Source organism: Pteropus alecto, unplaced genomic scaffold (assembly GCF_000325575.1).
Source record: "Pteropus alecto unplaced genomic scaffold, ASM32557v1 scaffold22, whole genome shotgun sequence".
NCBI classification, from domain to species: domain Eukaryota; kingdom Metazoa; phylum Chordata; class Mammalia; order Chiroptera; family Pteropodidae; genus Pteropus; species Pteropus alecto.
The window spans coordinates 13911910-13925589 of record NW_006434839.1 but is presented as its reverse complement, the minus strand read 5'-3'; the positions used below and the strand labels follow the sequence as shown (position 1 = coordinate 13925589).

The 13680-nt window shown below is 35.2% G+C and overlaps 1 protein-coding gene across 4 annotated transcripts in view; it reads right to left on the bottom strand.

Annotated features, from left to right (window-relative positions):
* Positions 1-13680, bottom strand: part of IQUB (IQ motif and ubiquitin domain containing) — a 54439-nt gene that overhangs the window by 20201 nt on the left and 20558 nt on the right. For all 4 annotated transcript variants that reach the window (XM_015588269.2, XM_006910561.3, XM_015588271.2 and 1 more), the window contains exons 7-8: positions 12371-12581; positions 4530-4705 (exon numbers count right to left, since the gene is read on the bottom strand). In XM_015588269.2, the coding sequence (XP_015443755.1) occupies positions 4530-4705; positions 12371-12581 (387 nt within the window). The remainder of the gene's footprint in view (positions 1-4529; positions 4706-12370; positions 12582-13680) is intronic.

The following is a 13680-nucleotide window of genomic DNA, read 5'->3' as shown; positions in this document are numbered from 1 at the left end:
CAACTCAAAGAGAATCAAAGAAATAAATGGCCTTGACTCCAGGGAAAGCTTCTTACAGAAATTCAAATGGTCTCTTTACACAGTTTGGGTAAAAAAAACACCCAAGTATATTAGAAAATGGCTAATGATTTTTTAATTCAAATCTCTTGACCTGAAAATCTTCACCTCTGTTACCTTTCAAGTTTTTAACATTTGATAACATGTGGAAGTCATTTTTGATGTGTTAAAAATACAAATTATTTAACTAATGCTTCAAAAAAGCCTTTTAGGGAGGATGAAGGCTTAGTATAGAATACATAATAACTAATTGGTTTAATGCCTTGATTAGGCTAATTTAAAATCATATCATTCATTACCCAGAGAAATTCTATGTTCAGCATTAAAAGATAAAAAATAAAATTTAGTTCAATAATCCACATAATATTTAGATTCAGTGTACTTAAACCAAAACTAAAATATAAAATTTTATTCTATAAAGTTATTTCCATATTACGGGAAAGTAAATATTCTCTTTGCATAGCTATATATTATGGTGCTAAATGTGGGTCTTAAAATCTGCATCGTGGCTCTGGTTGTTGGTCAGTTCTAAGCTATTTTTCTCTTAGCAATCAAAAAAACTAGATTAATAAGTTAATTCAAGATTTATGAAATCAACACTGACTCCTCCTGAATATTAGAGACAATGCTAGCCGTGGGAGTGGGGTAGGGGGGAAGGTGGACAAGCATAAGGAGGAATAGATACTGTATAAGTATTTACAACAAAAGACTATAAAGTCTATCTTAATTGTTTTCTATGATGTTTAGTATGGTATCATATACAAAAAGGTGATTAAAATGATTTTGTATTCAAACAACAAAGATTTTATAATTTACTATAACAGGTTAAAAGCAGGCCAAAAGTCATTCTTAGTCAACATTTTTTAAAAGTGGACCAATTAGGCTATGCAATGGACTGGGGATTGACCTCGAGTGCAGTTACTCCATTCTGTGGTTATGTTTTCCTTGCCCCATACAACACTTCTGTCAAAAACGAGCTAAAATTCCCTCATATCAGCTAAAATGTCCATTTCCTCTAAATCTTAACCTGGGGACCTGGGAGATCAGCTGGGGTAAATGCAGATTTAAAACTCCAATTCTAAAACCTATGACCTACGAAAAGCCTTTCCCTTGATAGCTACCAGTTCTTGTAGCTCACTTTCCCGCCCTGCCTCAATCTTCTGGTCTTGCACCTTTGTGTGCTGCCCCGAACGCCCTGGACATGAAGGCCCAGATGTTTCTCTCACTTCCTCTCCTCTTACCCCCAAAATAACCCCTGGTACTTAATATTTATTTATTCAGTAATAAATAAACTAAAGAAGTCACACGAAGCCGCATGGTACCTCACTGCCTCCCAACTGTCTCCTCACTCTACTTTCTTTCTCTCCCAGCCATAGTCAGAAACGTCCATTTTTCTGGCACAGAGTAACAATTCCTTCACTGAGATCCGTCAGGGTCTCCAATCCAATCCCAACAACCTACCAGAGTATTGAAAAAAAATAATAATTTCCTTCCTCACCAGAATTCTTATGAATGAAATTTGCCCATCTCACCTTTTGTTGGTGAGATTTAAAGACCTTCATAGAGTGCTATGCTTCATGAGAGAGTACTGGTCTTCAACTGGCTCCAGTGTCGCTATTACATATGGGGACTTGATCTACTTTTGGACTCTTTACATTTCAAAAAATGTTTAGAGACAATGCTAGAGATGAAGCCTAGGGTGGGGGGGCAGGGCGAGTGTAAAGGTATGAAGAAGAATAGATACTGTATAAGTGTTTACCAGAAGAATTTAAAATAGTTTGTAGGAAACATAGCAGCAGAGAAAGCCCAAGTGGGAAATCCTACAGAAGGAGCAGCCCATCTTTCCTGTCCACTGGCACCTCAGGGGCCCCCGGCTCTTCCAAACGCTCACACCTTAGGTCCATGCTGTCCTCTTTGGTGAGATTAACAATCAAACACATAATGAACATAGTTCCCAGTGATGAAGCTAGATTCAAGATAAAGTAACTTGCTAATGGAATAAGTTTGTTTGAAATATGACTCTAGAGACGTAGGAATATTATGGCTTCCATACAGTAGGCTCATTTTTTCTAAAATGAAGATACTCAAAAATTTGAGAGAACAACATCGACATTGCATAGTTTATTGATAATATCTAAAATATAAAATTACACAGCAATTACTTTTGTCCCTTATTTTTCCTCCCTGCCTTCCTCCACATGCATTCATCGATATTCTGTGGTAAGTGTTGTGCTAGGATATGCAGATCCAGAGATAAAGATAGCTCTTGCCTTTGGAAGCTCAGAATCTAGGAAGGATTCAGACATGTAAATACAAAGAAAAAAATGACCCCGATGTACTATGAGACTAGTAAAACAGAATCTCATGAAAGCATATGGTACAGGCTAAAGCAGGAGGGTCAATGGATCCTTTCTGGAACAAGGGGCATCTGAGCTTCTTTGAAGAGTGAGTAGCTGGCTACTGAGGAAGGAAGGAAAGGATGTTCCAAGTAGAGGCAACACCAGATGCAAAAGCAGCAAGAGCACGTGACCTTTCTGAGGATGTACAAGTAATTGAGATGGCGAGAGCGGTGTGGCTGTAGTATGTGAGGGGAGATGACAGTTGGGTAAGGTGTGCTGAGAGTCAATTATGAAAATCCTGGTTCTCTGAAGGCAGTGAGGAGGGGCAGGAACAGAGTGATATTTAACAAGGTCACTATGGCAGCGGCAGTGATATGGATGATGGAGAAGGAAATTGAGAAGTGAGACTGGAGCCGAGAGCCTAATTTGGAGACATAAAGTAATCCAGATGAGGAGGAAATCCAGATTCAATTACATCAGTGTTAAGCTCACACACATATGCAAGACAAGACCTGTCTCATGACAGCCTCCCAGGGGTGATATTTAACAAGGTCACTATGGCAGCGGCAGTGATATGGATGATGGAGAAGGAAATTGAGAAGTGAGACTGGAGGCGAGAGCCTAATTTGGAGACATAAAGTAATCCAGATGAGGAGGAAATCCAGATTCAATTACATCAGTGTTAAGCTCACACACATATGCAAGACAAGACCTGTCTCATGACAGCCTCCCTTTCTCAAGGCTTAACTTGAGAAAGGGAAGCAAGAAAGAGGAAGCTCCCACAGCATCTCCTCAGAAGCCTCTCACCTTTCCATGTTTCCGCAGGATCACAGGCATTTCACCGAGACTGAGATAAGCTGCAGTTAAGTCTTTGCCTATATGGCCTATTTGGATACATGCACGGTCATCAGGATGCCGTGACACACCAATTTCCCCACAGGCGCTGACTGTGAGTTAGAAATGCAGAAGTAAAGAACTGAGGAGATTTTATTAAAGTAATAGAACAAAGAGGTTGGTGGCTGAATGGGATGTCAAGAATAACCCCAGGTTTCTGCCTGAAGCAACTGAGTAGGTGATAAAACAGTCATAGAGGTAAATTATGTGAATGTTACAGAGCAGAATCAGTTTGGAGGTGAGGGGTGAAGGAACGGAGAGATGATATGATTTAGGGGTTGGCCTGTCAATTCGAGATGGACTCTTGGGACAGCCAAAGAGCAATGACAGGAGGCGACTGGGTATGTGATTTTGGAAGCTCCTAAGAGAGATCTGTCCTGGAACTGTAGAGAATTCCAGGATTCAGGTGGTAGTTAAAGCCACAAGAAAAACTGACATCAAACAGGAGAATGTACAAGAAGATAAAAGGAGGGCATTAATACTATAAAAAAACATGTAGTTTTTGAGACAAATGTTCTCAAATAACAAGAATCACACAACTGGAATCACTACAGGTAAATATCTTCAAGAACTCCATCCCTTTTCTGTTTGTGGCTGGTTGCCTTTTAATTATTTGAAAAGAACAGGTTTATAAAAGGAAATTGGTCACTATGGAAACAAGCTCTTCAATATCAAACAAGCATTTTCACCACGTAAGGGTAATTATTTTAGTTTTTCCCTTAATTGTATGTTGCCATGGTTTTCAATAATCATATATCCTTTTGGTCAGAAACTTCCAATCAGTTAATGACTGGTGAGCTAGAGCAAAAACACTAGTCTATAGCTATTTTCTCCAGGTTGCTTACTGTGCAGGCACCACAGACTAGACTTTTTGTGACTTCACTACACCATTTTATCAATATGTGTAATTCATCTGGAGCCAGCCTAAATTTCTACATCCAGCCTAAATCTGAACAGAGTCATAAGGAAAGTGATTCCATTTTTTCCTTCATGGCCAAATCCCTTTTGTTAAGAGCATGTCAATTTCATGTTACTTGTCAATCATTATTCTAGGATGCAGTTAAAATCTAAAGCTGTATCAGAAGAAAGGAAGAAAATATAGAGAATTTAAAGAAATATGTCACCAAAATAGTAAATGAAATTGATGCAAATTCTAATATGTAAATTCCTTTTAATTCGTTATTTTACATTTTTTAACTCAGGAGACATTCATATTTAAATAATTGTTACTTCACTGACCTTATCCAAAAAAGCTTGTATTAATGCTTCCTGGTTTGCCATGTAAGCAATGTATCTATGTCTCCCAATGGAAGCAATTAATTGGGTCTCTTTTTCCAGAAGTTCACACAAAGCAGCTTTCCTTTCAGCTCCAGTGAAAGACTGGTTAATGTGCGCCTGTTCTTCTTGCCGCCAGACTAGAGGAATAACATGAAAGACTCTTGAGTTTTTAAAATCCAACATCTTAAGAGTATTTTTACCATCATATCCTGACAAACAGTATTTTATTTTTGCATCAATTTAAATAAAATTATACATGAATAGAATCATTCATATTGTACACTTGATATATGAAAAAAAATAGGATAAAATAGAAGCTGAGAGACTTAAAGCAATAAAAGTAGTCAAACAAACAGAAGCCAAAGGAAATCAGTACAGATAATGTCAACTTATGCCTCTGAGTAAGCATGCTTGTGGATTCCTCTTCATAGGCAGCAGGCCCATCTCCAACCAGGCAGGTTTACAGTTTCAGCTTCATTCAAGATGCCCTCATGCCAGAATATGCTGACTACTCTGGCCCCACTACATCAGCCTTTTCTTACACATGTCTCACTTTCTTCTCTCCTGATAGACACAAGAACCATGGTTTCAAGGTATAGCTAGATCTTTTTAAACTTCCTTTCTGTTCTTACAGCTGTACTGAAAACAAATCTTTTTTTTCAACCATACTATTTACTTCATCTCCTGTTTTCCTCCCAATTCCTAGTCCCCTCTAATTAAACAAGACCAAAATAATGACGGCTGACACCATGTAATACTGCTTACCACGTGCCAGGCTCTGTCCTAAGTGCTACATGCATATGAGCTCATTTAATCTCCTGACAAACCAACGAATGCGCACTACTATCATTGGCTATTTTACAGAAAAGGAAACAAGAAGAGACTGTGTAACTTGCCCATTGTGCAGCCCGGACTCGGACTCTGGCTCCATGGCCCACACCCTTAACTGCTCTCCACCCCTCAAAAATGTGTCACCCTTTCGGTTGTACACAGTCCTTTTCAATGTGAATTTATTAGCTTGTTTAGTCTAGAGAGCCTCATTTACTTAATCAGTCATCTGATTCTTTCCTCTTATATGGAGTAACTTATGATTACATTATTACAGAATGATGAAGTTTCACAGTCTCATGAACTGTATTCTGGCCATAGGATCAAAACTATTTTTCCTCTGAACTTTAAAAAACCTGGTTCATTGATCTGGTAATTATACCTGCCAAAACCCTATCACTTCTTTGCCAGTTCAAAACACTCAACAACAATTTTTGAGCAAGTATTACGTGAAAGGAACTCTGTAAGTTTTAATGGTACATACAAAAGTGAGAAAGACAGGAAAATCCTTCTACAAGAACAGCATTTCTTCTTCTCTTTCCATTTATCTTTACCCAAAAGCCTCACACTTTTGATCATTAGGTTTAAAGACTTCCTTTGGGTAGACCTCTTCTTGACATTAAGATTACTTCCTCTTATCTTCTATTAGATATGATTCAATGAAGTAAAATGTACTCTTCCTTTGTTATGTTCCAGACATGATTACTTTTCTCACTGTGTTACAGAGATATTGCAGAACATATTACATGTATGTATAATTAGAAATTATATTTTCCTTCTTCCAGTCAAATGTCAGGTTTACTTTAACACCAGTCTCTGCATTGAAATGTAAACATCTGAAGTGTTATTTCTGGTCCTCTTCCATTATAATCATTGCCTTTCATAACATCTAGTTTTATAGTTTTATCAGACTATTTCTTCTTCCTCTTAAATTTCAATTTGAAATCATCCTGAACAGATCAAGAATTTGCCAGTCATGTTCTTTATAAGAATCCACTTTGTCCCTTACCAGGAATACATCATTTAGACACTGTATAACTTGCTCAGTCCAAAAAGATTTGTAAATTTAAGAGCTAAATTATTATGGACGTTCAGGAAATCCATGATTGATGTGTCTATCATTTAAAAGAAGTTTTACAAACTGAAAGAACTTTCAAAAATTTAACAAGATTCATATACCAAAAGGTAGAATATGAATGAAAACAAAAATTGTTTGCCTGTGGAAATAATAACTGAGAATATTTATCTCATGATACTATATGGATGTTTCCAGAAAGCAAATAAAAATTGAATGATATTAGTAAGCCTATTTTATTTCCCAGTTTTACATTAGAAACCTTCAAGACCGGTAATAAATTTAGGCCATCAGGATATTATTTAAACTAGTCTGCCAATCTCAAAGAGCAAGATATTGCTCTCCTAGATTAATAATAAGTACTGAGTGAATCTGGATATATACATATGTACTTTCAAATACACATATTTATGTATTTTCAAGTTTTACATTTTGCTTACATTATGACTTTTAAAATGAGAACATCCCAAAGAAGCCAATTAGAAATGAAAATAATAGGCCTTAATTCCAATTAAATTCTCCATCAGATGAACAATCTCCCCATAAATCTATAATAAGAGATGGAACATGCCATCAGAAAAATTTCATGTCCCAACTACTAATAGGAAATAGAAAAACACAGGAATCAGAAGCAGCTGGACAAAACTAATTTTATATCTGATTTGACAGTTTTCAGAACTATATATAGAAGACATTGAGGAAAACAAGAGAGATTCTGCCCCTTTCATAAAATATATGTTCCCTACAGATGATTAAAAAAAACTGGGGCCATAGGATCAAAACTATTTTTCCTCTGAACTTTAAAAAACCTGGTTCATTGATCTGGTAATTATACCTGCCAAAACCCTATCACTTCTTTGCCAGTTCAAAACACTCAACAACAATTTTTGAGCAAGTATTACGTGAAAGGAACTCTGTAAGTTTTAATGGTACATACAAAAGTGAGAAAGACAGGAAAATCCTTCTACAAGAACAGCATTTCTTCTTCTCTTTCCATTTATCTTTACCCAAAAGCCTCACACTTTTGATCATTAGGTTTAAAGACTTCCTTTGGGTAGACCTCTTCTTGACATTAAGATTACTTCCTCTTATCTTCTATTAGATATGATTCAATGAAGTAAAATGTACTCTTCCTTTGTTATGTTCCAGACATGATTACTTTTCTCACTGTGTTACAGAGATATTGCAGAACATATTACATGTATGTATAATTAGAAATTATATTTTCCTTCTTCCAGTCAAATGTCAGGTTTACTTTAACACCAGTCTCTGCACTGAAATGTAAACATCTGAAGTGTTATTTCTGATCCTCTTCCATTATAATCATTGCCTTTCATAACATCTAGTTTTATAGTTTTATCAGACTATTTCTTCTTCCTCTTAAATTTCAATTTGAAATCATCCTGAACAGATCAAGAATTTGCCAGTCATGTTCTTTATAAGAATCCACTTTGTCCCTTACCAGGAATACATCATTTAGACACTGTATAACTTGCTCAGTCCAAAAAGATTTGTAAATTTAAGAGCTAAATTATGTTATGGACGTTCAGGAAATCCATGATTGATGTGTCTATCATTTAAAAGAAGTTTTACAAACTGAAAGAACTTTCAAAAATTTAACAAGATTCATATACCAAAAGGTAGAATATGAATGAAAACAAAAATTGTTTGCCTGTGGAAATAATAACTGAGAATATTTATCTCATGATACTATATGGATGTTTCCAGAAAGCAAATAAAAATTGAATGATATTAGTAAGCCTATTTTATTTCCCAGTTTTACATTAGAAACCTTCAAGACCGGTAATAAATTTAGGCCATCAGGATATTATTTAAACTAGTCTGCCAATCTCAAAGAGCAAGATATTGCTCTCCTAGATTAATAATAAGTACTGAGTGAATCTGGATATATACATATGTACTTTCAAATACACATATTTATGTATTTTCAAGTTTTACATTTTGCTTACATTATGACTTTTAAAATGAGAACATCCCAAAGAAGCCAATTAGAAATGAAAATAATAGGCCTTAATTCCAATTAAATTCTCCATCAGATGAACAATCTCCCCATAAATCTATAATAAGAGATGGAACATGCCATCAGAAAAATTTCATGTCCCAACTACTAATAGGAAATAGAAAAACACAGGAATCAGAAGCAGCTGGACAAAACTAATTTTATATCTGATTTGACAGTTTTCAGAACTATATATAGAAGACATTGAGGAAAACAAGAGAGATTCTGCCCCTTTCATAAAATATATGTTCCCTACAGATGATTAAAAAAAAACTGGGGATGCTATATTAGTTTGCTAGGGCTGCTATGACAAAGTACCACAGACTGTGGTACTTATTTATTTCCTCACAATTCTAGAGGCTAGAAGTGACTGTGGGGCTAATTTCTTCTGAGGACCACTCTCCTGGGCTTATAGATGATCATCTTTCTCTGGTCTTCATATAATCTTCCCTCTGTGCATGTCTGAGTCCTAATCTCCTCTTCTTATGAGAACACCAGTCATACCGGCTTATGTCGCACTCATAGGACCTCGCTTCTTCTTAATTACTTCTTTAAAGGCCCTATCTCTATATACAGTCACATTCTGAGGTAGTAGGAATTGGAAATTCAATATGAATTTTGGGCGAACACAATTCAGCTTATAACAGATGTCAACAGCCACCAATATTTTAAAAGAAAAAGATATTAAAGGAATTGGTTCATTTGAAAGAATATATTTATCTCCTTAATTAACTTACCTTCTTGGACAAATAACTTAATTTCCAGAGTCTAAAGTTTAACTATAAAATGAAGAGACAGGTCTGGTATCTAAAGTCCATACACATTCCAAAATTTCTGAGATCTAAACTTGCAATTTACAAACAAGAAATAGCAGAACATACAATATTTTTTCTGCCACTGGCAGTTTATAAGCATCTGCTTTTTAAAATTCTCATCACAGACTGGAAGCTTGAATGGTGAGAACCAAGAAAGATTCAGACTGAAAGCCCAGGGCCGGATATGTCAATGGACTGGGCCCAGGGAGTCTCCAGAAGTTAGGAGTCAAGGTACTTTGAGATCAAGAGGTAATAATTAGAGATGAGTCAGAAAACACAGTTACCGTAAGTCAAAACAAAGCAAAAGGTTAGAAGATTCAATTCAACAAACACTATATGTACTGAGCAAGGTCCTATCAGGTGCCTATCACATACAAAGGTGGGCAATTAAGAGAGTAGTATGTACAGAAAAGTATGGGGCAAAGAAAAGAGGTTCTGGACTCAATCCATGCCATCGAGAGTGGTTTCCTAAAGATGATAACCCCTGTGTTGAGTCTAAAATAAGAGTGACAATTTAGATCAACGAAGGAAGTTTCCATAAATACACTGCTGAAAATAAATTTTTAAAAAGACATAAAAATCAAACATTGTTGCCTGGATATAGTCTTATCTTTGATATACCATATTATCTCATACAGTCGAATTCATTTTCTTAAGTTGATATCATTTTGCTTTTATAACTGAGGGACAGATTATCCAGAAGAAAAGTTAAACTTCGTATTAGGAGTCGTAATTCAAACTACACAGTTATCACTACGAGCCACAAGAGGGCAGCAGTTTCCAATACTGGTGTTAAGAAGATGGACTGAAAAACTACATTAAATAAAAGAGAGATATAAATTATTAAGCATGTGACCAGAAATGTTAACTACAACAAAAGAAGCTTGATAATAATCATTCTAAGAGTTTCAATTTAGAATTTTAGAACTAGAAGAAAACTTAGAGATGCCATTTTTATGTAAGAAATTTCATTTTCATTTTCATTTTCATTTTTATGTAAGAAATTTCATTTCCATATAAAACGTATAGACGTATAAAATATATTTGTTCTATTTTAATACAGGAAAGCCATATGAAATTATTTACCATATGACAATAATGTATATATGCATTGGTCTTTGTACTTTTCAAAGTACTTTCATAAATGTAATATTTTGCATTTTTCACTTTATAAAGCACTCTGAAGTAGATGTGCCAGAAATTAAGTCCTTTTATAAAGAAACTGAGGCTTAGGAAAAGTGGGTAACTTGTATAAGTTAACACCACTAATAAATAGACAAGGTAGAACCTCCTTCAGCATATTTCGTATTTTGCCCAGCTGCCTCTTAACCCAATAGACCAACAATAGTATCCATTGGTTTATTCACATATGAATTTGAAATATTATTTGAATAGAGTTCTGCTCTAACAGAACTTTAGTCTTTCACTTGTCAGTAAGATCTTTCACAGACACCTTGCTAACAGTGCTCTCTATTTAACTACTGACACTTAGAAATAACCTTTGTTTTCATCTGACAGAGAAAATGGAAATTGTATTTTCAGTAATAGCATATTATCACAAAGGTATTTGATATCTTAAATTGTATTCAATTAGACAGGAAACAATGACTTGAGTAACAGAACACATAATAATATCCGCAAATAATATATAAAAAACAAATTATAGAAAAAAAATTGCTTAAAGTTAATGTTATGAATCATCATAGAGAAGTCGAGGACTGCTATGTTATCTTTGGATAAAAAGATCCTGTTTGAATGAAAAAAATATTAAGGTTATTTTTAATTTTTAAAATTCTTCTATGTCATCACAAGAGCCCAACTTCAGTTTCTGTGCCAGTTACTTCCACTTTAGCAGGTACTCCTGGGAAATGAGAAGCTAAAGGTAGCTGCATTACTATATTCCTAGGTTTTCCCTTCATTCATTTTCTCATTCTGTCTATCAAGATTTGTTGGGATGTGAGCTAAGCACAGATAAAGAGATCATTAAAAAAAAATCAGTTATTCTCTCTCGGAGCTTACAATCTAGTGGTGAAAATTAATGTTAAACAAAAGATGTATTACAAATTATAGTGATATATGTGAAAAGTTTGGGATGCAATGAGAACCATGAGATGACAATAGGATATACAAGTCGTATTGTCAGTCACAAAAGCCTTTGAGCAGGTGACATTTAAACTGAGATTAGAAAGTGAACAATGGGAAAAGACTACAACAACAGTGTCAGAACAAACTGGTGATTGCCAGACAGGCGGGGGTCGGGGTCTGGGTGAAAAAGGTGAAGGGATAAGGAAGTACAAATTGTTGGTTGCAAAACAGTAACGGGGATGTGAAGTACAGCACACGAAAAACAGTCGATAATATTATAATAACTATGTATAGTGCTAGGTGGGTACTGGACTAATTGGGCAAGGATCACTTCATAAATTATATAAATGTCTAACCACTATGCTGTACACCTGAAACTAATATCAAATAATACTGAATGTCAACTTAATTAAAAAATAAAAATTAAAAAAAAAAAAAAAAGAACAATGTATCTACTGCCCTGAGTGCTTGGCTTGTTTGAGAAACAAACTTTTAATTGTGTCGAAGACTAGCACACATCCTATGGAAGAATGGCGGCATAAAAGTCAAACGTGTAGACAAGTTACACATACTGTCCTTAATGGAAGGGAATTAAAAGGTATTGCCAAGCTTTCCTCTGAGGAGCAGAAACAGAGACAGCAGGCTGGACTGGGAAACTGGAGAGAGCTCAGCTCTGAGTCCATGAATTCTCAAGGCCACCAGGGAACCATGTTGGACGACACTCTCTCTCCGTATCTCACAGGGATGAGGGTCAAATGAGATGATATACTAAAACTGAATAATTTACCCATTGCTAACATAAAAGCATTTCCAATTTCATTCCAGCTTTAATTCCTGTGTCATCTTTTTAAATTGTCTAGTCCAGATTGCCAAGATATTCTCCTAAAATAATGTCTTCCTTTTGTCTTTAGTAAAACTGTTTTTCCTACTAATAAAATTATAAAATTAATATTTTATGTAAGGCCTATTTCAAACTTACGCTCTAGTGCATTATAAAGAAGTTCAAAATCTTCTTTTGTTTGAGGATTATGCCTCCGGTAATAGTCCAATTTCATCCATTCTTCTTTTTCTCTTATCTTTTTTAGTTCTTCCTGTTCTTCCCACTGCAATCTTATCATTTTTTGTCTTCTTAAATTCTCTACCACGATTTTAGCATGCCATTGTCTGTAGTAAGTCTGTAACACTATTACCTGTAGTTAAAAGGAAATACAAAGTGTCTCTCGTCAACTTTATCAGACAATAATGAAAGACAATAGTGGTTATTTCTATTCTAATTCAATAACCAACAAAAAATACTAAGTCTAGTTTTAGCTTTATGCCACATATTCTCACATATAACATAAAAGTCATGGATAATGCCCGTCAGCTATTTGTCTTTGAAATCCAGAAAATATACCTTTACAGGAAGCAGTTAGTACGATGCTTAAGAGCACAGGCTCTGGAGTAAAACTTAGTTTAAATCTTCCCTCTGCACCTCACTTCTCGTTTAGTTTTTGAGTAAGTTATTTGTCATCTTCATGCTTTGGTACCCTCATCTATAAAATAGTGATAATAACACTACGCATATAAAGTGCCTAGGTTCAAGCCGGTATATCGCAAGTCTTCAAAAAATACTATTTTTGTTATGAATATTAATTATGTCTAGTTCCTCTTGTCATTAACTTAGGCTCATATTTAAAACAAAAATGTATTTCCTACACATACAACAGGTAGGTTATGTGGTAGAAACCGCCAAAGGCAGGTTAGATAAAGGGGAGACTTAAACAAACAAGTATTAAATTGTGAGAAATATAAATATGTCTGAGGGCCCGCTATAGTAATAGGTCCTCAAAAAACTTGCAATATAGCTGAGAGAGTTTATATTTTTATTTACCAAACTCATAAATAAAAATAAAACGTAGAAAGATTGTATCAAGATTGAGGACAGAGAATATGCTGACACATCTTTTCTTTCATTCTAATCCCTGATAATTAAACAAAATTATATAAGTAGAAATCAGAAAAGACACTGGATCATACTGAAGGAGTTCTCCAAAAGAAGAGACTTTGAAGAATCTCCTCAAGAAAGGAGACAGGTGTAATAAGTTGAAGAAGAAATCTATCTCCTAATCATGTACTGGAGAGGCAAGCTAGAAAAAACTGAAGTGACTCTAAATCTGCTTCCAGCCCAAAATGGGTGGATTCTGTGAGCAGTAGGTTTTCAGGCAACTAACAAGGTGATTGCTTGAAAAATACCAATGGGACAGGCTCCTCTAAAACAATTTAGGTAAAGAGCAATAGAGGTATTTG